The sequence below is a fragment of the Oryzias melastigma genome, linkage group LG17, assembly GCF_002922805.2.
Source record: "Oryzias melastigma strain HK-1 linkage group LG17, ASM292280v2, whole genome shotgun sequence".
NCBI classification, from domain to species: domain Eukaryota; kingdom Metazoa; phylum Chordata; class Actinopteri; order Beloniformes; family Adrianichthyidae; genus Oryzias; species Oryzias melastigma.
The window spans coordinates 34,439,305-34,464,687 of NC_050528.1; the positions used below are offsets into that span (position 1 = coordinate 34,439,305).

General features: G+C 40.1%; 1 protein-coding gene across 4 annotated transcripts in view; it reads right to left on the reverse strand.

Moving 5' to 3' along the window:
• Window positions 1-25,383, reverse strand: part of LOC112138784 (contactin-associated protein-like 4) — a 146,155-nt gene that overhangs the window by 25,213 nt on the left and 95,559 nt on the right. For all 4 annotated transcript variants that reach the window (XM_024261420.2, XM_024261422.2, XM_024261419.2 and 1 more), the window contains exons 11-17: window positions 23,901-24,007; window positions 19,689-19,808; window positions 18,901-19,101; window positions 17,444-17,606; window positions 15,536-15,663; window positions 13,823-13,993; window positions 9,742-9,960 (exon numbers count right to left, since the gene is read on the reverse strand). In XM_024261420.2, coding sequence (XP_024117188.1) covers window positions 9,742-9,960; window positions 13,823-13,993; window positions 15,536-15,663; window positions 17,444-17,606; window positions 18,901-19,101; window positions 19,689-19,808; window positions 23,901-24,007 — 1,109 coding nt within the window. The remainder of the gene's footprint in view (window positions 1-9,741; window positions 9,961-13,822; window positions 13,994-15,535; window positions 15,664-17,443; window positions 17,607-18,900; window positions 19,102-19,688; window positions 19,809-23,900; window positions 24,008-25,383) is intronic.

Here is a 25,383-nt window from a genome sequence, read left to right on the forward strand (position 1 = left end):
GACAACTTCAAGTTGATTGAATCAAACATTTTCAGCTGTTCAGAAACCGAAAACTCCAAGTTCACGGATTTAGCGTCCAGTGACTCTAAGTTCAGGTTCGAACTCTAAATTTGTTGAACCTGCTTCTTGGAACGGGCCCCTGGCCAATCAGGACTCTGCTCTCGTTACAATGTCGCTCACGTCAGCCCAGCTGGAAGGTTTGAACATTGTTTGGCACAGAGCGAAACAACATCGAGCAGGAACATAAAGACAATATAAAGGGTGGAAACGGGGAAAAAAAGGGCAAACCTGTACGAGGCATTCAGGTGGTCTACAGAAAAATCAAGTTCATTTTCCACTAGGTGAGGATAGGGACAAAATGTTCAGGCACTTTTCTATCTACTAGAATGCTGCGGGTAACAGGTCATTGCATACATACGGTAAGGGTAAGACACTGGTGTGTTGAATGAATTTTTTCCTTTTTTTTAATATCCCTGAAAACTTCAGACTGCACAAATGTTAGTGCCGTTCTCGCTGCTCTGTGTGTGAACAGAAATGAGGAAACTAATCAAATAGACTGTAGTTTTTGCAGACATCCTATGGACACTTAAGCATTTACTGCACATGAGGTGTTTGTGGCATTAGTGCCTGTTAGGAGCCAGTGTCTCACTAACTACTAGAGTGCGGCGTAAGAACACCATACGGCAGCATTACCTATACCTCATAGATAATAGCACCTCAGCTTTTCCATTCATATCACAATATTAAAACAGTTTAAAACATTTTTGATCCTTTCATTTATGAAACTCTTTATTGTTCTTATTTGATACTCGTACAATATCTTCTGCCCACCTCCTAATATAAAATGTTCTCTCTCCACCACTTATGGGGCCTTAGCCTAGACTTAGTTAAACTGAAGCTTGTTTAATGCCAGAAATAAATAAACAAACAAACAAAAGAAAAAACACCACAGAAGAGAGGAAAAAAGAGACAATTCAATAAAACAAATTCAAGGAGCAGTGTGTGCACCATGACAAATCAAACACTCACAGGAACCACAAAAACACAGAGAACCTGAACAAGGTGACTTAAATAGGCTGACAACTCATTACGCTGACAGGGTGCAGCTGTGAATGTGAACACCTCAGCAAGAACCCCAGGTGAGTGGGCAGGAGCAGCAAAGAAAAGCCACAGCAGGGGCCCGTTCCAAGAAGCAGGTTCAACAAATTTTGAGTTCAAACCTGAACTTAGAGTCACTGGACTCAAAATTCCCAAACTCAGGGTTTTCGGTTCCAGAACAGCTGAAAATGTTTGATTCAATCAACTTGAAGTTGTCAGAACCAGAATCAGGTGTGAGCGTCGCGACCATTAAAAGCCCTGATCAATGGAGCAAAGACAGCACGATTCACCATGGCAACGGGAACAAACATCTGAGTTTTTTACTTCCGGCGGCGGAAATTGATAAGTTCCTTCAAGCAAATGCGACTATAGGAGAACATTTACTGCAAGAAAAGCAACACAGCTGCAGCGGTAGAACAGAGAGAAAATATCTGCAGTTATTTGAATCATTTCTAATAATGAATAAATAATGTCAGGAAGGTTATTTTGTCTCTTGTTGAGTAAGGAATGGTTTTTGATCTGTTACTAATTTAACCAGTAATCTCCGTGATCGCATGAATGACCAGTTTGGGTAACCCCCCCACCTACACACACGGATATCACTGCACGCTAAAAAGAAACTGTAGCTGCATATGTTAAAAAAGCATTTATTTAATTTTAATTCTCAAGACTTAAAAAATATTCGCCGATTTTTTTTAAGCGTAAAAAACACTTTCCGTTGCCGGGAGTTGAACTCGCTGACTATGCAGTGGGAAGCAGCATTGTTGACAACTGAGCTGATGTCTGACACAGGTACTGGACGGTGGATGAGTTTAAAACCTTTCCCGGTGTTTGACATTCAATAATTTCTATTGCTAAGGGTTTAAAATAGGGAAAGGAAAACTGTATTTTTTAATAGCGAGTCCCTGGAAAAACTCACTATTTATAATATTGCTGAAATAAAAATGAATCAGGAAACTGCAGTCAATCGACTCGTGTCCTCCAAATCCTCTACCGACGTAAATAACATTCCCTCTGGATTAATCAGCCTCCTCTCTACATGATCCTCTATGAATGAACATGTCATTCTGGTTTCTGAGTGGTGAAAACGTGACGTCTCTAATGTGAATGTTCTCTAAATGTTCATGAGGAACTCATATTTGAACATCTTTCACTTTAAAAAGGGGCGGAGACCACAGAGAACTCAGTTTCCTGAAGAAAACCTGCTACCGACCAGGTTTCGTTCACAGACTCAGTTACCATAGTGATCGATTCTGAGTTCAGCTTAACCTGCTTCTTGGAACGGGCTTGGTTTCGCCCACTTTCCCGGGTTTGAGTTATCTCTCTTTCTGGAACCGAAAACTCAGAGTTTTACTGAATTTGGAGTTCACAAACTCAGAGTTCCAACAAAACCTGCTTCTTGGAACGGGCCCCAGACCTGCACAAGTTAGGAAGTGAAAAACAAAAACAAGCAGAACATGCCACGGATATGACGTCACCAATTTCAGGAAGAGGAAATCAAATCCATACAAACATTTTACAATGTCTATTTATGAATCCACTGTGTTCTGATAATGAAAATGTGGATGGTTTATCAAAAAATTACATTTAAGTAGGTTTATTTTTATTTTTTGCAAAAATTGTTCATTGTGGTCTATATTTGCTAATGTAATGAGCACCAATGCACACTGGTTTTCTCAAAGACTTCTGGAAAATTTCTTGAGCACTTGATTTTGAAATTGGAGATTCAGACAGCAATGCAAAATGACAAATACACTATATAGTGCGCTGTCTAGATAGATAGATAGATAGACAACTTTATTAATCCATTTGGGACGTGCCCGCAGGGAAATTAAAGAGTGAGTAGGGAAATAATCATTGACTGTATATAGAGAACCGGACAGAGTGAGACGTCAGCCATTAAAAATGACTTACTGCCGGTTCCAAATGAAGTCAATTCACTCCCCACTTTTTTACATGATATGTCCATCATCATGTTGACACCAGACGTGATTGGTCCATGCTGGTCTTAGTCTACGTTTCTATGGAAACTACTGTCTCCAATCAGTAATATGTTAGAAGGCCACACCCATTTCAAAGTGGGCTCAGAGGAAGCTGTCAATTAAACACCTCAAACATCCGACGCAAGGCCACTTACTTTTATTGAGGCATCTGATTGGTCAGTTTATAACTAGACTAACTTGCCCAACAGCATAAAATCATGGAAAAAATTAGGATAAGCAAGAAAAAAGAAGCGAAGCAAGAAGTGTTTTTCTGACAAAAAATGACGAATACTAAATCCTTTTCTCAATAGAAGTCTATGTGATTTAAGCTTTTTGGGACCAGTGGGTACTTTCAATTTGGAATGCTAGGGGGAGGGGTCACTCACTCCAGTTCTCATATACAGTCGATGCTTCAAATCAAAGCTGAGTCAAACCAAAGACTCTAAATGGGACCCAGTGCCTTCCTGCTTAACAGTCAGTATTTAGGGTTTAGATTGAGGGGTTAAACCACCAAATGGCTCCAGAGTGCATCTGTGTCTGCAGCTCACCCCTCCCCCACAGGATGGTTCAAATGTGGAAAACAATTTTCCCACACCGAAGTGCGTGACAGCTGATAGGACTTTAAGATGAACTTTAACCAGAGTTGGCCCTCAGGACGGCACATTCTCGCCCACCTAGAGGCCGGAATCTGAGCACAGTTCTACTGGCACCGTAGCACAGTAGGGCGTGTGCTGGAAGACCACAGTCAAAAGGTAGCTTCAGTGGGAAGTGAACCCTCTGGATCATTAACTCTGTCGAGGCAGTGAGCTTCAGCAGATTCAGTTCAAACAAATCTCTCAGCATCAGCAGCAGAAACTGTGGCTCAGGAAGTCACCTCTGGGACCCAGAGATCATTTGGAAAGAGCATAATGACGTGTTTGTGAACGTGAGATTAAAGAGAAGATCAAAAAAGCCAAATTCAGATTATCCACCTCTGACCCGAGCAGTCTGAGAGGAGCTCAACAGCACTGAGACTTTCAGCCTCGTGTAGGAGTTCACTTCTAACAAGGCGCTCGCCGTCTCCTTACACGGGGCGGGGTTTGAAGCAGGAGACCACAGGGGAGCGCACGGAGCAACAATTAGTAGAGCAGAGATCAAAGCAGTCATCAAAGGCCCTGAGCGCTGCTTCAAATGCAAACTTTGAAAGGTGAACGCATGAGTTCGAGGGAAACTCTTAAATCAAAAGGTCCAGATGTAAAAAGTCTGTTCTGAGCATGAAGTGACTCAGAAAAGCAGCTCAGGACAGAGCCAGCTGGCACTAGCTGGTATGATTTAAATCATACTGATTACATGTATGTTTTTACTACAAAATTTTCATTTAAGCCATCTGCACAGCAGCTGACATGAGGATTTTTTAAAAGCGTGAAAAAGGAAGCAGACAAGTGAGTGGGAGTGCATTAAAAAGACACATTTGCATTTATTACATTGTTATTGTGGCTGAGCACAGACAAATCTGGTTTTGGTTTAGTGAAAAAAATGAAGCTTTAAATCAGCTGAGCGTGCTTTTTAGAAAACAACTGTAAACAATCAAAGCAAATATGCAGATAGAGAAACGAGAAAGTCTGTTTCCAAGTCAAGCCTGAAGTCTTTGAATTAACTCAAGTCTTCAGTCAAGTTAAATCTCAATTCTTACAATCAAAAAGAACATTTGATTTAGGGCCATCAAATTATAACATTAGTTGCAATTAATTATTTACAAATAAATTGGTGTGTTGTGTTTTTTTAATTGTGTAATTTTCTTTTTTTAATCTATAACTTTCGTATCTTAAGACATAATCCATGATGAGATAATGCAAAAGCCAGTTTGTGTCATAATGGTATGTCTGTGGAGCTCATTCATTTCTGATAATGCGCACATTGAAGCGCATTATTGTGCTTTTAGGCGTACCATAGAAAATATTATAAATATTAATAAATATTATAAATAAAATATTTCCTTCAAATAAAATAAATACATATGACATTAACTACTAGGACTTTTTTTGTTTTCCTTTTTCATTCATTTAATACTTGGTGTGATGCGTTGTCATGGTAACAGCTACAGAGACTCCCTAAACCTCGTTCTGCATCAGGAAAGTGGTATAAAAACAGGACATCAGTGTCACCAAAGTGCACCTGTTCCTGATTCTTTAAGTTCACAAAAAAAAAAACAGTCCAACATCTAAATTGTTCCTCCTTCTCATATTATCTTCTCTCTTTGTCTTCTACTCCATCCAGGTCTTTAGTGTTATCAAATTCACCAAACAGGTTAAAACCACTCATAATGTGTCTTGCTGTTGTAATAAACTGTGAACAACATATTTTATGAACCACAACAGGTTTGTGGTTTATATTTTTAGATTGCTCAGAAAAGTGATCCTACTGCTTTTTGATGTGTTAAATTACAGCAATCTGGGATTGATGTTTTTCTTTTTTGTAAATGTTTGAAATTGAAATAAATCCCCCTTGGTAGTATAAAAATAATGGTTGGAAGTCTGTTGAAGTAAAAACTTTATAAAATCATTCTTTTAGTTGTATTTTGATCTTTTACTGTCCTACAATGTCACTCATTTCATTGCAATTGCTTCCAGGGTTCCATTGGTTTAGTATTGTAGTTATAGTGATCTTTAAGATTCTTTTTTTTTTGTTTTTACTATATAAAGATATTTTTTCTTATGCAAGATGCTTACATCTAGATGAATAAGTTTGTGGTTAATTACTGGTGCAGACAAGACAAGGTGTGTAAGGGTTTTTTTTACATCTTGAAAACCCTCAACAAACCCAATTACTATTTTTGAAACAGGGTTAAATTCAAAATTATGTCTCCGTCATCAAATATAGCTGAAGTTATAGTTGGATTAAAGAGTAAATGTTCTGTGAAAATGTGTTTTTTATACTTGTTGGAGCTGAGTCAGAATGGTATTATGTCATTCCCCTTATTAGAAAGCAGTAATAGCAGCCTTGTCTTCAAAATCCTGGATATCACATCCTTTTACCGCTCACAACAACCATAGGTTACATGGCGGGACATGCGAGTGAAAACTGTGATACTGGATGTTGTCATCAGTTTGTATCACGTTTCACAGCGATTGGGCCGATTCCCTTCTGATGGCCTTGCGACCAACGCAACCCGGGCAATTAAAAATCCATATGAGGTATAAACCGACCATCATCAGGAAGCTCAGAATTCATCAACACTAACGAGTCAAGCAGCTTTAGGACATACATCCTTTAACGAAGTGACTCCATGTGTTCATGAAGGCAGTTCTTTTTTATGTTTCCCAGCATTGCCTATTCATAAGCTGATACGCAGACGTGTTCTTTTTAAGCTTTTTTGTGGTGATCTTCTAGCTTTCCAGAGGGAATTACATACTTATATGATAGGGGAAAAAAATCAATATTTACCACCATTTCCTCACTTTAGTTTCTGTATAAATCTCTGATTTGCTTCTTCTGCTCCGTGTTTACTGATAAGAAGTGTCTTGCATAATTTCCGCATGCAGATAAAAGTGGATTTTTAGATATCCTACTAACGGGGTGCAAATACAGACATAAGGGCGTGTAGATAAGCTGCCGCATTGACAAGGAGTACAGTTTAAGATTGTAATTCCAATACCTGGAATACGTTTGACACACTGTCACTACAATTTATGCTACATTTCTCAGACACTGAATGAGTCCTCCTCAGAAAACATCACCTCAGCACTTTCTAACTCTATAGAGCTGCTGGCCCAAAGCAGTTAAGCACTTTCTCAAGGGCTGTTTTACTTTTCTACAATCTAGAGCTTGTTAAAAGCCGAAAACAAAGGTGTCTGATTCCTATAGGAAACAGTTCTGCCAGAATGACCTTCTATCAGCATATTTATCATCCTCAAAGGATCCAAAGGAAGCGTTGGTGTGAAGAACAGAACAGGACAATAGGGTTTATTTCTAATGCTTTCTGATAACCTCTCTGTGCCGGATAGAAAAAAAAAACAACAGAAGCACATCGAGGTGTTGCAGGGAAGTCATATGGACGTGGAGGCCACGCCCACTACTGAGCCTCATTTTGGCTTGACATTAATCAGCCTGTAGTGTGCTCTCCCACTTTCATTTTGAGTGTTATTTTAAATCCAGACCTCCATAGACTAATAAATAATTTGTGTGTGGTTGTTGTCAGCACAAAGAGCTATGCAAAAGAATGAAGCATTTCAAAAGACAATTCATTCGCTCAGGTATAGAATGAGATTTTTATAGTGTTCCCTTTATTTTTCTGAGTAGTTGCAGTGAGACTTTAAAACCTTTATAGCTTCACTTGGATCAACTTACACACCAAGATGGCCAACACAAGTCAAACTATAGCAAAAAAACTAAACAACCTGTGCCTATACTAAAAACTAATCTGTTGGTTAAGATTGTTGATCAGTAAGTATTATTAAAGCTATTTTTTTTACAACAGTTGTATTCACAATCTTAGTTATGTCATATTCTTAACGACAAACCTCTGTGAAACACTTCATTTCCATAAACATTTTCTAATATTTTCACGTTTTGATCCACTATGGCCACAAATCTAAAAGTTTGTATCACCCTAGCAACCACTTCTACTTTTGCACGCCTGCATCTGATAAATGTCTCCAAGTTCCGTGGTGCTGGGGGAAATTTATCTCCCAGTTCTGCTTTGTAAGCACTGTTTCCATTTGTCAAAGCTATGATGTGAAAATGTGTCCTCATCCAGATCCACACATCAGCTGGTTGACTTTAGTTACGAGGGGAGAAAATAAGGCTCATTTATAGCTGTAAATTGACATTACATTAGGGGCAAAGGAATTGTTTTCATTTGTGACATTTTTTTTCTCAGTTTGTGAGGTGTTTGTGAAACTTGCAGCTGTTGTTTTGAAGATTAAAGTATTCAGTTTAATCATAAAAATAACAGAAATTAAAAACATTGTCATTTGATTTCTTTTTGACAGTTATAGACTAATAATTGCAAGAGTGGTGCTTCCACAATTCATTTTTAAAAAAAGGTATGGAATCATTTAACAGCCACTCTGATAAAAGTTGTGTTTTTAACTTGTACTTGTGTCATTTCTGATAATGGGGGGCATATATATGGAAAATTAGCGGAGAGGAAGTGGAGGAACTGTATCTGTACTTCTGAAAATGTTTAAAGAACAACAAATAATATACAGTCATGCAATCAAAAAGCTAGAACCCTCCACTTCTCAAACTTAATGTCTCTTGAAAACAATAGATACTTCGACCAAAGTATCAGAGGTCCTCCATGACAGCATCAGATGCTACATGTGAGAGTTTTACAGACCACTTCAGGAGTAAAATCAATGCTATTAGATCTAGTCTTTTAACTCAAGTAGACTTTGATTTTAATGAATCAATAGCATTGTATTTATCAGAGGAAACACTGGAAAGTTTTGTTCTGGTTGATGCTGTTGCACTTGTTTGAGTTTTCTCCCAGTTAAAGCCAACCACCTGCCTTTTAGACCCAATCCCCACATGACTTTTAAAAACATACTGACTCCTTCGAGCCTGAGCTCCTAAACATAGTAAGTAACTCTCTTCAGACAGGGGTCTTCCCCTCTGCCTTTAAAACGGCGGTGGTGAGGCCTCTGCTGAAGAAGAGTAATTTAGACAATAACAATTTAAATAATTATCGACCAGTATCCAACTTACCGTTTTTAAGTAAAATGATTGAAAAAATAGTTTTAATACAATTGAATGAGTTTTTAAATAAAAATGGCGTATTTGAACAGTATCAATCTGGTTTTAGGATAAACCACAGCACAGAGACAGCCCTGGTTAAAATAGTTAAGGATATTAGATGTAACCTTGACTGTCAGAAACTCTCAGTCCTGGTGCTACTGGATCTGACCATGGCATTTGATGCAGTGGATCACTGGTGTGTACAGGACCCTAAAATATTGTTTCCTCACTTCGGTATAAAGCCAGATTTAACTTTCCATCATTTTAGTAATTATTTATTTATTTATTCTTCATTCCTACCATGGTGTGGAAATATGTCAACGTGTGTTTGTGTGTGTGTGTTGTGGGTGTGTGTGCATGTGTGTGTGGGGGGGTAGAGGGCATTGTCTAGTTTCTAGAAATTTTCCTTGACTAATTTCTTGTTCTTTGTTTTTAAAATTTGATTATGTTTTTATGTAAAGCACTTTAAGTAAAATTGATTTTCGGAAAAGTGCTATAAGGTTTGATTTGATTTGAACGCTATCTCCGGAATGCACAGATTTTATATGCAAAGCAAAACTTTGGAAAAATGTTTCATCTTTTATGAGTTAAAAGCACATATTATCTTGTGCTGCACAACAGCGCCCAGATAATCCTGTTTGGCACAGAGCATCTTTTATTTTGAAAATAAGTTACTTGAGCTTCTGTCAAACGTAAAAAAAAATCACATTTTGAGAGATGCTAGGTTCTTTTTATATTTTTGCTTTTGTTCGTGCCAAAAAATAGACATAATTCATATTTATTATTGTTTAATGAAGGTCATGAATGCAAATCCAAATTTCCTAAAGGCTAAAGTAAGACTATGCAGCTCCTTCTAGGCTTGGATCAGTAGACAACAATCCCAAATGGGTCTTTAACTGTTAAAGGTTACCGACCTCTGTCTTAGAGCAACAGAAAACCTCACCGATGAACAGCTGGCTGTTGAGTTGCAGGCTGAAGTGTCCATCAGCAGGAGCTGCCTGAGTTGCGACGGGCAGATCATCCAATCGGAGCGTCGCTTCTTTGATGTTCCGCTCGGCTCGAACACGATGCCACCGGTTGTTATTCAACGGGGCGCTTGAGTTGACGTAAACCTCAAGCGGGCCGTTCCCGACGTCGAGAGAGAACACCACCCGAGAAGAGGCTGAAAAAGAAAAGATTAAAGCAGATATTTTAAAAACTTAACCTGAACAAAAACAAACTTGAAAAACATAAAAATCATAGGAAATTTACTTAAATGTGAGATCTAGAATATTTAATTAAAACACAGAGGTGTCAAACTCAGTCGCACGGGGGGACAAAATCCAAAACACACCTTAGGTCGCGGGAAGAACAGGATAAACATTTATTAAAACACTCTAAAACAACATTTTTAAAACTTTAAATCTGTAACTTTTTAACATAATTATGAACTAGATGTATTTCATTACCTGTGATAATGCTAGTGTGAATGCTGTAAGATGAATTTGGCTGCTAAAAATGTTAGTGCTGATAGCTGAAAATGCTGAAATTGATAACCAGCTAAAAATAGTAGCTAAATGCCAAATTAGCCTAAAAAAATGTAAAAAACAACAAAAACACTTAGATTAGCCCAAAAAGCTAGCATGTAGCTGAACAAATAGCTATACTTCAAAATATCCTAAAAAATGGCTAAATTAGCCAAAACAGCTAGCGTATAAATATTAGCATGACTCCGAACCGGCCTAAAAAAAATTAAAAACTTTCAATATTTTAATCTCCTTACAAATATATTTTGTCCAAATTATTTAAGTTATAAATAACCGCAAGATAACATAAATTCATTAAACTATAAAATAAAACGATCTGGAGGGCCGGATAGAATTACCGGGAGGGCCGGATCTGGCCCCCCGGCCTTGACCTTAACACGTGTACTTTAACACCCGCGGTGTTGCCGGTGGCGCTTAAACACAAAATCTTTAAGGTATTGTAACTTTTCAACCGCACCGGTTTTCTCTTTCTGAATCTACTGGCACGACAATGATCGTGTTAACGGTTGAAAAGTTACATTTAATCAAAGAACATAAACACTGGAGCTCTGGTGTTAAAAGGTTAAGGAGAGGAAGTAAAGGAATGTTTCATTTACTTCTATTGTTTATCTCGAAACAGCCAGCATTTCATTCATGTAAACATCATCTGCATGTGAGTGAATATGTGGATATTCCTGCATAAAGAGACAGGTGTTTCTTGCCAGGTGCAGCTGGAACAGAAGCAGGCTTTCACAACCAGCCCAAAACGAGCAGATGCTTTGAAAGAGAATAAAAAACAGCAGCTTTAACAAGCAACAGAAACAAAAGCAGGCATGCAGGAGAAGCAGGCCTCGCTGGAATGAAATTTAATTACCCTCTCACAGCAAAACAACGAGCACAAACGCCAACGGTGCTTCTAACGAAGCAGACTGGGAGCAGGTAACACGGTGAAAAAAACAGAGTAAATTGGGTCTGTGTGCTGATTACAGAGAAACAGAAAAGATCTTCAGCCTTTCTAAAGTATGTTCTCCTTCAGCCTGTTGATAAAGTTAATCTTCTTCAGGATCAAAAAAATAAGTGAGATTAACAAACCAAGGATGATAAAGAAGCAAAAGTAAAAAAGTAGAAGAAAACTTGAGGTTTACATCATCTGCTTTAAGCTTTATGGCTTCATGTTTTACTAATGTGGACCAAGGTTTAAACCATCTGCTGGACGTTAAAGAATATATATTTTATTGACTTTAAAATAGTGTATATTTAAGACAAAAACAACTGGTTTGCACAAATTGCAGGGATGCAATGTGATAAGACTGCAGCAAAGTGCTGCTTTTCTGAGGGAAAACCTGAGGCGGTGTGAGTGAAATCTTTGGCTCGACACAAACTGCTCCCCAGTGAGACAACGTGGCCATGCATTGAGCGAGAACTACAAAGACTCGAAAACAACAGTGTGAGACTTCAGTAAGTCAGATCCATCCTTTGTTCCTGCAAAGATCTCAACAAATCCAACAGGTTTAGGGGGGAAATGTGCAGGAAATGATAGATTCCATCACAGCTTCATCTCTTAAGTATAATAGTTTACAAACAGGAAATCGGTTTTGCGAAAGTCTTTGTTTTGTCTTTAGTTTAAATTAAATTCTTAACATGTATTCTGCGTTGTTTTTGTCATTTGGGTTTACGGTTTTCTGTTTTTTCTTGCTTCAGCACCAGGGACAGTTCCAGAGCCATGCTGGGGCTGCTTCAGCACCACGGACAGCACCCCGCTCCTCTGCCCCGGAGCTTCTCCTCCAGCCTGTCTCTTCGACTGCTCCATTAAAGGGGGAAAGGTTTAGGAGAGCACGGACAACACGACTCCATCTGTCGTGCTCTGCTGGCGGAAGGTGGGGATGTATAGCTGCGGGAGCTCATAACAAGATGAAAAAATGTCCCAGCTTCCTGCGGTAACTTCATTTAGAGATGTATTCTCAGGCCCAGCAACAATGTTACCGAGCAATCTGAGGAGGATGGAGGCAGAGCTGCAGGAGCTGCAGGAGCCACACTGACAATGATTTCCCAGAGGAAACTCCCCCTGTTCCCAATTCTCCGTGTCCTTAAATCCCACAGACAAGACGACTTCCTCCGAACGCGAGAAACAAAAACACAAATCAAAGCTAAAGCAGAACAGAGGCCCACCAGAGGAAAAATACAACGGCAGATTTAAAGCTGCCTTCTTAAAGCCATGCGGGTTGACATGACTACAGTATACATTGCAAAATCTATAAGTGAATCCATGAACTAATTACCATCTTGTTGGTAATTACTACCGCAAAGAACGACCCACTTTGATCTCTGTAAATATGTTTAACTGCAGCCATATAGGGGTGGTGTCAGACTAAAAATCCTCAAAGATTTCATAAGATTTCTGGAATTAAACTCAGGAACTTTGTGCACAACAACCTAATTTCTTCTTCTTTTGTCAGCCCCCCTCAGCAAATCATCTGCCTCCAACCAGGGCCACCCTGGATCCCGTTTGGAATGTGGCTTTGGTTTTAAGTCAAAAGCCTTTTTCAACACGACCCTCTTAACCTACCCAGACCTGGGACCAGCACGCCAGAGCACTAGATTGAGCCACCTTGTGTTACTTCAAATGTGATCTTCCTTTATAGACCTACTGATGAAAATGCTGTTTTCTGAGTTTTTATCAGGTTCTTGTGGCATTTTTTAATGATGGGGAACATAAATAAAGAAAATTAAGGTTAAAATTGTATTTCTGAATTAAATGAGAAAGTTATCTTTAAACTAATTAGTGTTATGTTGCTTCTTTTTTGTTAATTGCATAGTATTGACTGTGAATGGCCAACGGCAGGGCCATCTAAACTATGTATATTTATATATTTACAAGTATTTGGATTTAGTAGGGGCAGGCATAAAGTAAGAACATTGTTCTTCCGTCTGCTCCCTTTCGTTCATGAAGTTGTAGGATTGTGTTACATTCTGTAGATGATTTCCTGATGCTTCATGATAGGAAATAAATAAAAAGTATTTCTTTATATCTCTAAGTGCCGTTGTAGACAATAGATCCACATACATCTTTTTTTTCCTCGTTTTCCACACTGTGGTCTGGATAGTGCTGATATCGCTTGCCATTTTTGTTTCACCGGTAATGTTTGCTTGGAGGTGGGAGGGGCTGTAAGCTAACAAAAATGCTCTGCAGAAACTTTGTTCCAGAAAATGACAAGATTTTTCTGGGGCAGAAAAAAACAGCATAATTAACAGATCTCTGGAAGACTGAAAATAGACCAAAAAATGACCAGAGTGGCACTTTGCAACTTTTAGTAATGCTCAGTTTTGTGCTGTGGATGAGGGATTGATGTTTGCATGTTAGAAAACCAGATTTAACTTGATTTTATTTGGAAAAACTCTGAAAATAAAACCAGACAGAATTCTTTAAATACAAAGAAGAAATGTAAACACAAGTGAGCATGAAAAGAGAAGAATAAATGAAGTGAAATGAAAAGTGGATGTCGTTCAGGCTTTACTCACAGCTGAGTTCAATCCGAATGAAGTCTTTGATGCCCAGATTTTCCAGGAACACCCCGGAGGAGGCCGTGGTTTTGAACAGGAAGGAGATGTCGGCGCTCAGCTCTCCGTGGAAGGTGGGAAAGTGGAGGTAGGACGTCTCCTTATCAAAGAACGCCGCGTTCCAGAAGTTCTCTAAAACAATTTCACATGCAAGGTCTTTAAGATGAAAGAAAATGAATTGTTAATTCAGTTATCTCTGATAAAACTGCAGCTCTGTTTGACTTTGTGGGGAGAAAAGAAGAACTGTAAACAACTTGAGGACATTGCACCTCAGTAATAGCTTCCATTGTGCTCATCTCACTATTGATTTTTTCAGTCATTTTGCGAAACATTTCCAGTTATTTTTCTTTCAGGAAGAATTTTAATAGAAGACTTTTTTTCTTAAGCTTCTGAAGTTTCAGTAGGAAGACTTTCTCACTTTTAATTGACTTTGGGATCTATTTATGTTTGACTTTACGTGTACATTTTTGGTCAATTGTGCAGTTTAAAAATAAAAAAATAAAAAATCTAAACCAAAAAAAAGTTCAAAAGCAGCTTTAAGCTGCATTCACAATGGATGGGGCAAATTCGCATCTGCCGCCTCTCTTTTGATGTGCAGCAAATTTACAGCTTGATGCCAACAAACTTCACTCATTGACCACATCATGGATGATGTTGAGCGAGTAGCTTGGGTCTAAATGTCTTAGAGAGCTCTACAGAGGCACCGGCAAGCACATCGTTGAGTCTGGGTTCACCAGACCTTTTTTTTTTTTAAGAGTCTCTCTGGGTGCGGTGCACTGGACTCCAGCAGGGGGAGCTGCACCTGACGGCCATTTCAGGCATTCCTTCTGTCTGTCTGTGGCCCAGTTTGAGTATTAACCCGTAAAGGAGAAAATAAGAATAAAACTGAAGGATCTTTTTATCATTGTCTTAGTGAAAATAAGAAAAACATCATAAGCCTGTAGAGCTAGAGCAATCGCACGCTCAACAAAGCCGCCCGAATGTGCTACAACGGCACCCGCATGCGCAACAATGGCATCCGCGATGGCTCTTCATCTGACAGGAAGAAAACTGCTGGCGGGCAAGCTGCTGAAGGACCCTCAGCCTGGGCAGTAGACCTTACTAGGTCTGTCGGGCAGCAGGGTTCACTTCCTCAGCAGCACTCACTAGCTTGCTACGCCTTCCCCCGAATGGCTGGCTGGCGTAGTGGTCTCTCCAGCTCCATGGGCTCTGTGACAAGTTGGCTATCTGTCCAGGGTGTATCCCGCCTTCGCCAAACAATAACCAGGACAATCTCAACCTCAAGGCCCCAGCGGGTGAAGAAAATGGATGGAAGTTGAGGTTGAAAATCCTCACATCATATTGAATAGATTTTTCTACCCTTTGATTTAGTCACTGAAGACGTCATGTCCCCAAAGCTGAGTCCCTTATTGGCTGGCATGCCACATCAGCCTTGCCCCGTCGCGCCCGATGCCGAAATCGCTCTGAAGGATCTCAGATTGCGTCTGTACATTGACTGCTCCTGCCGGATCAGCCATGTTCGGTGTGAATACACCATAAGAATCAAGAAGGGGGAAAATATTTTATCACGGCGCTGCCCTGTTGTCTCTTTGGGATTACATCCTATTTGATGGATGTGGACCCTTTCAGTTTAGAAAGAGATTCGTTAGGTTTTGCAAAATGTATGGAACGTACTGTCTCCATGACAACGGAGTGGACCCACTCGATAGACACCCTCTGAGCCCGGTCTGTGGACATCACCAAGCACCAGAGACCTCACCGGGAGGCTCTCCTTCTGGGTGAGCAGGCCGGCATCTTCAGTCCTGACCGAGAAAGGAAAAAAAAAGGAGCAGGACAAACACAGATACAGGTGAGAATTTAGCAAAGGAAACAAAACCCAGACGGAGGATAAAGTTTAAAGATGTAAAAATTATTTGTTAAAGTAAAATAGCTGTAAAGCTATGAGCAGCTGATGTAAACATAGCAGCATGTGTGCAATCTCGTCCTTAAAAATATTTCTAACTGCCAATCAAAGCTCCAGCCTCTGCACTCCTCTGCACAATCATACACCTCCTGTCCGTTTACGCCCACATTCAGCTTCACGCCTTTTCCTTTCTGCAGAGGAAAGCTAGGAATAAAAATAGACGTGGAACTGAAAAGTTCTGTAACTTGTTGCAGAACTTTGAGAGTCTGATGAAATTCTGAGCAGTAGAAAGCTGCAGAAACACCTCAGACGGGGAAATGACGCAAAGTAAGTCGGGCATGGGGAGATCGCTTAAAGCTGACTCACCGAGGAAACTTTGACATTTTCTTGTCTGAATAGTAAACTGCAAAAGACACAGTTTAAGCACCACTAGTCTACATGTTGAGAGCTTCAACTCGTAAATTCCAGAAATGTTTTAGCACCATTTACAGACCAATCAATAGTTGTTTATGTGACATTGAAAGGCTAGAGCTACCAGAAGGTATCAGTGTCTTAGAGTGGGATTTACTCTAGGTTACAGTGACATAAACACATGCAGAATCCTACATTTACCATCAAAACACGAAAAACTTGCTAGCAGGCTAGATGGACATGTTTTGTTCATCTAGTGGCAACATTACTGAAGGTTCTACATGAATCCTTTTTCTATGAAGAGTAACACCAATGTTTATTTCCACCGAACTATATTAAAAATAACGTTACATACATCAAGGTTCTGGGTGTTCACAGTTTTTCAAAGACTGACTCCAATAAAAGTTGTGTTTTTCATTTTTTAACATGTTTTTGTAGCATAATTTGCATGATGTAAGACATATATGCTTATGAAAATCCCAGACAGCAAAGCCAAGTGGGCTCCATACGCTTTAAAAATGGGCAGAAAATGTGGATCCAAATTGGGTTTGTCAACAATTTCTGTGGGTGCTCCACCTGTGTTTGCCTACATAGATTAAAGTGGGGACTCTGGGAGATAGCTCGCTAAGCTAGCCAGCCATGGACATCTCAGCATGCTAGCAAACTCCGCTGAAGCGAGCTTCATTGCAGCATGCTGGCAAGATACACTGTAGAGAGCTAGCGAGCTCCACTTTATTGAGCTAGCTGCTCCGCTGTAGCATGCTAGAGAGCTCCTCTACAACGAGCTCCACTGTTGCATGCCAGCAAGCTCCGCTTTAGCAAGCTAGCGAGCTCCGCTGTCCACTAGGTTGCTGAATGGCATAGCGAGCATACCTACTGAGTGTACGCTTAAGCCAAAATGGGCAAACACAGGTGGGGCCATCGCAGAAACTGTTGACAAACCCATTTGGGTTCACCTTTTCTGCCCATTTTTATAGCCCATTTTTTTTATAAGGGATGACAGGATATCAGTGGAGGCTTACTTCCGTGCCAACAGTCCCACCCACAACTCAGAGGCAAATTTCTGATCAACTACAATCTTTATCTTTGAAAACAACACATCTTTTTGGATTTTGCCTTAAAAGAAGATATTATAATCAAACGACCTCTGGGAACACGTTTAGAATAGATCAAAATATGATCGGAGTGGGACTTTAAAGACGAGTACATGTCTAAAAAACAAAAGAGGCTCTTTTGTTGTACAGTAACGTGTTTCTGCGGGTCAGTACCACTCGCCGCGGTCGGCGTCACAGTTGCAGTAGTGCTGCAGGTCCACACAGTTGCCCTGCAGGCCGCAGGCACACTGCCGGCTGCCTGGATGAGCCCCTCCCCAGTAAGTCTGGACCCGGCCGGTACCGGGACCACCGAGCCACCAGCTGAACGGAGAGCCCTCTGAAACACAGAAACACAACCTTCACCTTTTCTGACTTCTTTTTTTGATTATTAACATTTTTTTTAGGTTAACTTTAACATTTTACTTTTGACTATTCTTCTAAATATTTTTGCTCCCTCCCTCAACATTGTTCTCTACAGATGTGCTGTGGTGTTGAAAGCAACTTTTAAAGATTTCAAAACAACTCCGGCAGTTTTTTAAAATCAGCAGAAGGCCCATTAAAAACGGTAAAAAAAAACAAAAAAACAAACAAACCTGTAAATAAAGAAAATAAAAGCAGAAGGAGAGCTTTTTCTGTAAACCTTTTCTCTGTACGTGGCTCACTCTAAAAACCCTTGAATGTAATCTGTTCACCAATAGGCCACTATTAAATTATAAAGATAATCTGGTTTTATTGAAATGATCAGGATTGAAAATTATTAGAAGAATTGCAATAAATAAAACTCAGTTTGACCTTTTATGGTTTTTGCATAGAGCTCAGAGTCAGCCTTGGTTCTGAACTGGAGTTTTATAAATAAGTTGAATTTAATTAAACGAAAGTGAAGAAGAGAAAAAAAAAGAAAGATAGATAGAAATTGGGCTGGCAGATCCCTTCTGTTCTCTTCTTTTCAGTGGTGAGCTCAAAAATTAGGCCAATGTTTGTTTGTTTGTTTTTGTTTTCTTGCTCCACATTATGTTTTCAGGGCAGAAATCTTCACAAAAAGTCAAAAAGAAAACATCTAAACATCTAAGATGTTTAAAGATGAGCAAGAAAATATTGAAATAACTTTACAGAAACACACAGCAGAATGCAGAACTTTATATTTAATTTAATCTAAATTAATGTGATTTAATTTTTTGTACAACACATTGTTTGACATCAGTCATGTTAGGGTGCCTTATGAATAAAGTGACTGCTTAATTGATGGATTGATTAATTGATTGATTGATTCCCAACATATGACTCCTTTAAAAGCAGTAATACAAGAATGATCAGAAATGATTTTACCAGTGCAGCCATTTTCTAAAACTCCAAACTGTCATTCTTGAATTACAATGAATGATTTTAATGGAAAAATTGAAGTTGAGCAGCCAAATTTCCAAGGAACAGACAGAGTTAAAATGTTAGTTTCTTCTGTCTTATAAACTAATTAAATAGAGGTTTCATACAAAGAAATACAAATATTTTTTTTTCCTGTTTTTGACACCTTAAATGTTGAACATGGGGGTGTAAGGTTAATGATTTGTGGCCCCCAGAGCACATCAAGGTGCTTTACATAAATAATGAGTAAAAGGCACAAAATGCAGGCATACCTGGAGTGTTGAGGAGGCGGGATTTTCTGCACCGGTAGGACAGCTCCTGTTCGCAATGCTGTGATTGGCTGATAGCAGCCAATAGCTGTTCTTCCTCTGAGGAGTATGAAAAGTGGACCAGATGCTGATCTGCACCAGGAGATGGTTGGACTCTGGTCAGCTCAGTGTTGTTGTGCTGGATCATCATCCACGTGTTCTGCTCTATAATCACAAAGGAAACTAACATTTTACGGCATTTATTTCTCATTTCTGTCTATTTCTATGCAAAAAAAAATCTCATCTTTGAGAATCAAGAAGATTATCAACCTGGAGAATAATTTAGCTTTGGTCTTATTAGTGAAGAGAGCCAATCAGAAGAAGTAGAGTGATAAAAAAGTGCTGCATCACCTTAAGCTCCTCATATAGGGAACATGAGACACATCTTTATTTAATATAGGGCATGACATCCTTAAACTGGAGTAAAACTGAGAATGGAGGAGGCTGGTACAATCACAGATACAAATTTACAATCCTCAACATGTTCAAAAACCTTTAATTTTTGACAAAATATAAAAAAATGCTGTTACTGCTGTTCATAGAACAGCAAATAGTTAGTTGATGAAACAAATGTGGAGAGAAAAGAACTATCAGCATCATCATGATGAAAGACAGAGACAGCCTCACTAAAGAGGAGGTTGAGCAGCAAAGTGGATCGCAATGTGATGATTGAAGCATCATCATCTGCAATTATGCAAATTCCATCCATGCAAAACCCTTAATGATGAGAGTGGGGAGCGTGTCTGTGTCACCTGTCATGTTGCAGTAGACCAGCTGCGGTTTGATCGGGCCGCTGCCGTCCACGTCGATGTAAAAATACCCCGATGTGTTGCCGTTGTGTTTGTACGCTTCACAGGACCGCTCGAACACGGCTGGTGGAGGACAAACACGAGATCGGCATCAGCAAGCTCACAGGCAGAAGTTGATAAAGGGATGGAGATCACTGATGAGGACGACAAGTGTGGCCGTTGAGACCCACTCTGATGAAACTTGTGTTTTACCGTTCTGACCCTGATGACAGCAAAAATATACAAAGAAAATTAGGCTTAAATTTACATTTCTGGGTATTTATTTATCCAGATCAATGTGGGAGTAGGTTAAAAATGTTGTTGGAAAAGGTTTGTAGAGGTGTCTAACTGGTATCTACTTGCAGACAAATTCATCTTCATTTCCTCGTCTGAAATGGATCTGACCTTAAACTGAACGGCTGGATAGCTCCAATATTGCTCGCCATTTTGATTGGACGGCTAATTCTATGTTACTGGACAGGAGAGTCCGTCCGATAGTCGAACCTCAGATTCAAGAACAACAGTGCGTGGAACAGTGGACCAGCTCTACAGCTTCTTCAGGGTACTGGAGGGTTCATGTAACTTTGATCATCCGGTCCATATGTGTTTTGTGGATTTGGAGAAGGCATTTGACCGCATCCCGTGGGACGGGGTCTGGGGAGGTTTCCTGAGGGCTGTTTGTTCTCTATACGACCGGAGCAGGAGCTTGGTTTGCATAGCTGAGAGTAAGTCCGACCTGTTCCCGGTGCATGTTGGACTCCGGCAGGGCTGCCCTTTATCCCCGGTTCTGTTCATAGTCTTTATGGACAGAATTTCTAGGTGCAACCAGGGCCCAGAGGGGGATGAGTTTTCAGATGATGTTGTTCTGTTGGCTCCATCGAGCCAGGACCTCCAGCGGTTTGCAGCCGAGTGTGAAGCGACTGGGATGAGGGTCAGCACCGCTAAGTCTGAGGCCATGGTTCTCGACCGGAGAAAGGTGGTTTGCCCTCTCTCGGTGGGTGGAGTGCTCCTGCCTCAGGTGGAGGAGTTTAAATATCTTGGGGTCTTGTTCACGAGTGAGGGAAGATCGGAGCGTGAGATCGACAGGCGGATTGGAGCTGCGTCCGCTATTATGCGGTCATTTCACCGGTCTGTTGTAGTGAAGACAGAGCTAAGCCAAAAAGCAAAGCTCTCAATTTACCGGTCAATCTTCGTTCCAGTACTCACCTATGGTCATGAGCTCTGGGTCGTGACCGAAAGAACGAGATCCCGACTACAAGCGGCTGAAATGAGTTTTCTCCGGAGGGTGGCTGGGCGCTCCCTTAGAGATAGGGTGAGAAGCTCGGTCACCCGGAGAGAGCTCGGAGTAGAGCCGCTTCTCCTCCGCATCGAAAGGAGCCAGTTGAGGTGGTTCGGGCATCTGGTCCGGATGCCTCCTGGACGCCTCCCTGGAGAGGTGTTCCAGGCATGTCCCACTGGGCGGAGGCCCCGGGGAAGACCCAGGACACACTGGAAAAACTACGTCTCTTGGCTGGCTCGAGGACGCCTCGGGGTCCCCCCAGAGGAGCTGGAGGAAGTGGCCGGGGAGAGGGAAGTCTGAGCATCTTTGCTTAGACTGAAAACAGATGGGTTATGGGAAGTTGGGCCGGGTTTACTCCATGCCAAAATTTAGAGGTGAATTTCAAATTAATTCCCGCGCCTAACGAAAAATTGTTGTTTTTAAAGAGTAATTAAAAAGTAAATCAATTTTGTTTTTCTGTTGACCTCTATATCTAGGGCTTTAAAAACTGTCTGTTGGTTCTTGACACATTTTTGACAAATTAAAATAAACTACCTGAAATTATTGTCAAAAACCGTCTGTATGCTGCCCCCTATAGGTTGAAACAAGGTATTACAGCTGAATTTTGTGATTGGTCAACTGGTGTAAGTCCCACGTCATTTCAGAAGTTTCACGTCTTCATGCTCTGCAGCTCCAGTATAAAAGCCCCGCCCATCTTTAATTCTGTAACGGTCGTCGTTACCGTGTTAGCTTTAGCATGGCTCATAGGTGAATTGCCCTAAGTTGTCAAAAATCTACTGGCTTGAAGAACTTTCCAGTGGACTTGGAAGTTAGACAACAGTGGTTTAGTTCAGTTGGAGTTGAATCCAGTGAATTCCTTTCTGGTGATGGGATTTGTAATGGACGTTCCACCCGGGATTCTTAGCCTTATACAGTTGCCTTTATCAGCTTATGATGCTAGCGTCATTTTAGCACTGGGACACAGGTCCCCTTCAGTCAGGACCATGAGACCCGGCCTCAGGAAAAGGTGAAGGAGAAAAATCCTCAACCTCCACAGAAAATTCTGTGGAGACTCTTCATATTAAAAACGTCACGTTACCTTAAGCTAACCTCACTGTTAATCACAGATCCAAACCACACCTCCCCCGCTCAGCCCGCCACTTTTACTGTAGTTTCAAATGTAGGCTGATAGTGGAGTCAGCCTCCAACTCTCCTGTTGTGTTGCCCTTTAAAAAAATGGCTAAAAATGGCATAATCATAATTGAAAGACCACAGGGAATGATTTTACTAATAATAAGATGGTCAGGGTGGGATAATAACATCAGAGCTGAATCGATGCCTCACAATCAGGGAGGTAACAAAAAGAGGTTTCCATTTTCTTATAATGTGAAAATAGACCAACAAACTTCAAACTTTCATAAGCCTTCCTTCTGTCTTCTTCAGACAACAGAGTCAGACTTATATATCTAAGGTTACACTCTGCCCACCTGTTTTTCTTCTCACGCCAACCTGAGAAAGGTCCATCATCCATCATTTTTCCAGACAAACAGAACCTCTCCACTTCCTATCAGCACTGAATGAGCGGTTCCCTCAGGAGAATTTGCATTTCATATTTGTCGGGCACACAGCAAATAAACTCGTCTGTGGCAGGACCCCAGGGGGCAGCGCTGAGTTTCTCTACAGCTCTGGATGTTGTACGACTGTCTTGGCTGCCACATCTCTGCAGCTTTGAATTGACATGTGGGCCAGAATGTCTGGATAAGCAACCTGAGGCATCCGGGGGTGTCGGCTCCCAATTTTTAATAGAAGGGACCAGAATGTTTGTTTCAGCTGTCTGGGATTTTCAAAGGCTCATGGGAGTTTGTACATCTGGTCAACATGCATGTTGGGGGATTTTAAAAAGACAATCAATCATGTCCGCCCCCCTCCCCCTCCTGCTGCAGAGGGCCGTTCGATCCCTGTTCAAACAGAGCAGGAGCTGGTTTGCATAGCTGCAAGGAAGTCAGACTCTGCTGAGAACTGCATTTCAACCGGGTTAGTTCAGCACCTTCATGGAGGGAATTTCTTCCAGAGGATCATAAACATACACAAGTGAATGTCTGGTGAGTTTGTGCTTGATTTGCAGCCTCAAAATGTCAGATCTCTGGGTGCTGATGTAGGAAGTACCATCTTGTCTTCCGGTTATTTCAGAATTGCATTCTGCTGATCAGCTGATCCACCTGATCCAGGTAATCAGCAGCAAAAAAATGCGGCATGATCTCCAGGTCCAGGATTGGGCAGTTCTGCTCTGAATCTTGACTTAAAAGGAAAACAGTGCGAGATGAATTAGCTAAAAAAAAGTTGACCCTTTTCAACTGAGGTCAACAGAACCCCCCCAAAAAAGCCATAATAAAGAGAAAAAAAAGCAGAAATGCAGCGTGAAATAGAATACCTGAGGGGAATTATATAAACACAGTAATTCTTGGGAGTAAAGACTAAATTGAACTTCATATATTGGTCAAACAAAAACATAGATGATAACAGGAATGAAAATAAAATGAACCTGAGAATAATTTACTTAAAAAAAATGAAAGCAGCTACATAAAATAATCCAGAAATCTAAAAGTTATGGAACAAATTTAATGCTGATAAATTAGTCTAAAAAGTTAAATAATAAGCAGCAGGATGAATAAAGCCAAATTAAATGAACAGGGAGAGGCCAGACCACAAGCCAGAGGGAAAAAATTACAGAGAAATCAACAGCTGACCTGAACAGAAAGTCAATGATAGAGGTCAGGATGTGACGCAACCTGATGCTTCAAACTGCTCTGTAGCATCCACTCAGTCAGAAAGCTTCCTGAAAAACGTGAGCTGGTGGTGCGGCCGTGTGAAGTGGCTTCATGCAGCCGTGTGACGGGGCTTGAGTGCGTGTGACTCACAGCTGTGGCAGGTGGCCCCGCTGTAGCCGGTGTCAGAGCAGTTACAGTGAAAGGTGGTCCAGGACTGGGAGCAGCGGCCGCCGTGCTCGCAGCGACTCGGAGAACATCTGAGACACAGAGGAGAAGAGAAAGATGTCGTTTCTTCCTTTAGGATTAAAATTAAACATCTTTTTGATGTAAAGAATTTAAACAGGATTTTCAAAATTTAACAGACGGTATTTTTTTACTCGTGCACTAGTGTACCCAAATACCTTTATTTTGAAATCTGAGACATAAATTCTATTACGCTGCAGTTTGATTTAGCTTTATTTAACAAAGAATACAGATGGAACTTCCATAATGGTATTTACATGACTGACTTCTGCCTGGCTGACTCAAGTATAGCTATTCTTAAAGACCCACTTCAGTGACAATCATGTTTTTTGAAGGGCTGGGTTTCAATAATAATTTAAGAGCCTGGATTGATTCAATTTTTTTAATTCTTTTTTTAGCATTAGGAGTCCTATGGAAAATTCCATTAAATGTTAGCAACAAGCTAGCGAACTTTAGCCTTATGTGCTTGATTGATCTCTATTTTTATGGATTGATTATTGATCTATTCAAATTGATTCTATCAACCCATCCCTATGGGTGTTTTTAACAAGTACTTTTAGCATTTTTCTCATGATGGAGGACAAATATAAAAGAATTTAAGATTAAATGTGCATTTCTAAGAACTTCTTTATTTATATCATGGTGAATCAGAAGCAGGTGACAAATGTTGTTGAAAAAGAGCTAATTTGTGCTGCAGAAAATTCTCCTGGTGGGCCACAAGCACCATGCTCCGCTCCATTCTGATGCATCTGCTTGCTGAAAAACAGATCTTCAAATCCCCCTTCTAAGCTGGAATCTGGCTGTAAACTGCACAGCTTCATAGTTTCAATTTTGTTCAGTTTTTTTTGCACTGCTAATATTAACTTGGGGTTGTGAGGTCCTGTAAGCTAGCAGGTGAGAGTGTAAACAAAGGGACAATAGGATGTCAGCGGAGATCATTTTATCCTTCTCTGTCTTTAACCTCTTCAAAACTGAATTTATATCTAGCTATAAAAAAAATCACATATTAATTAGCTTTCAAGTAAATTCTAAATCAAGATAATTTTAGAGACAAAGTGGTTTGATGAATATTTATATCACTATGCATCAAGGGGATACATGTTTTGCAACTCAAGAAAACAGGAGCTGACAAAAAAACAATAAAAAGAGTAAAACAATAAAAGATCTAAAAAAAAAGTGGTTAAAAATAATAGAAATAACAAAAATTGAATAAAAACGGTGGGCAAATTGTAATAATATTTTTCCTGTAAATCTGAATTTAAATTAAAAAATGTAATAAGTGTCAATGGTTTTTTTCTGAATACTTTAATGCAAATGTTTATAATTAATCTTTTTTTGCACTTCTTTAGATTCACTAGATAGAATAACCAATAACTGCTTAATAACCAAT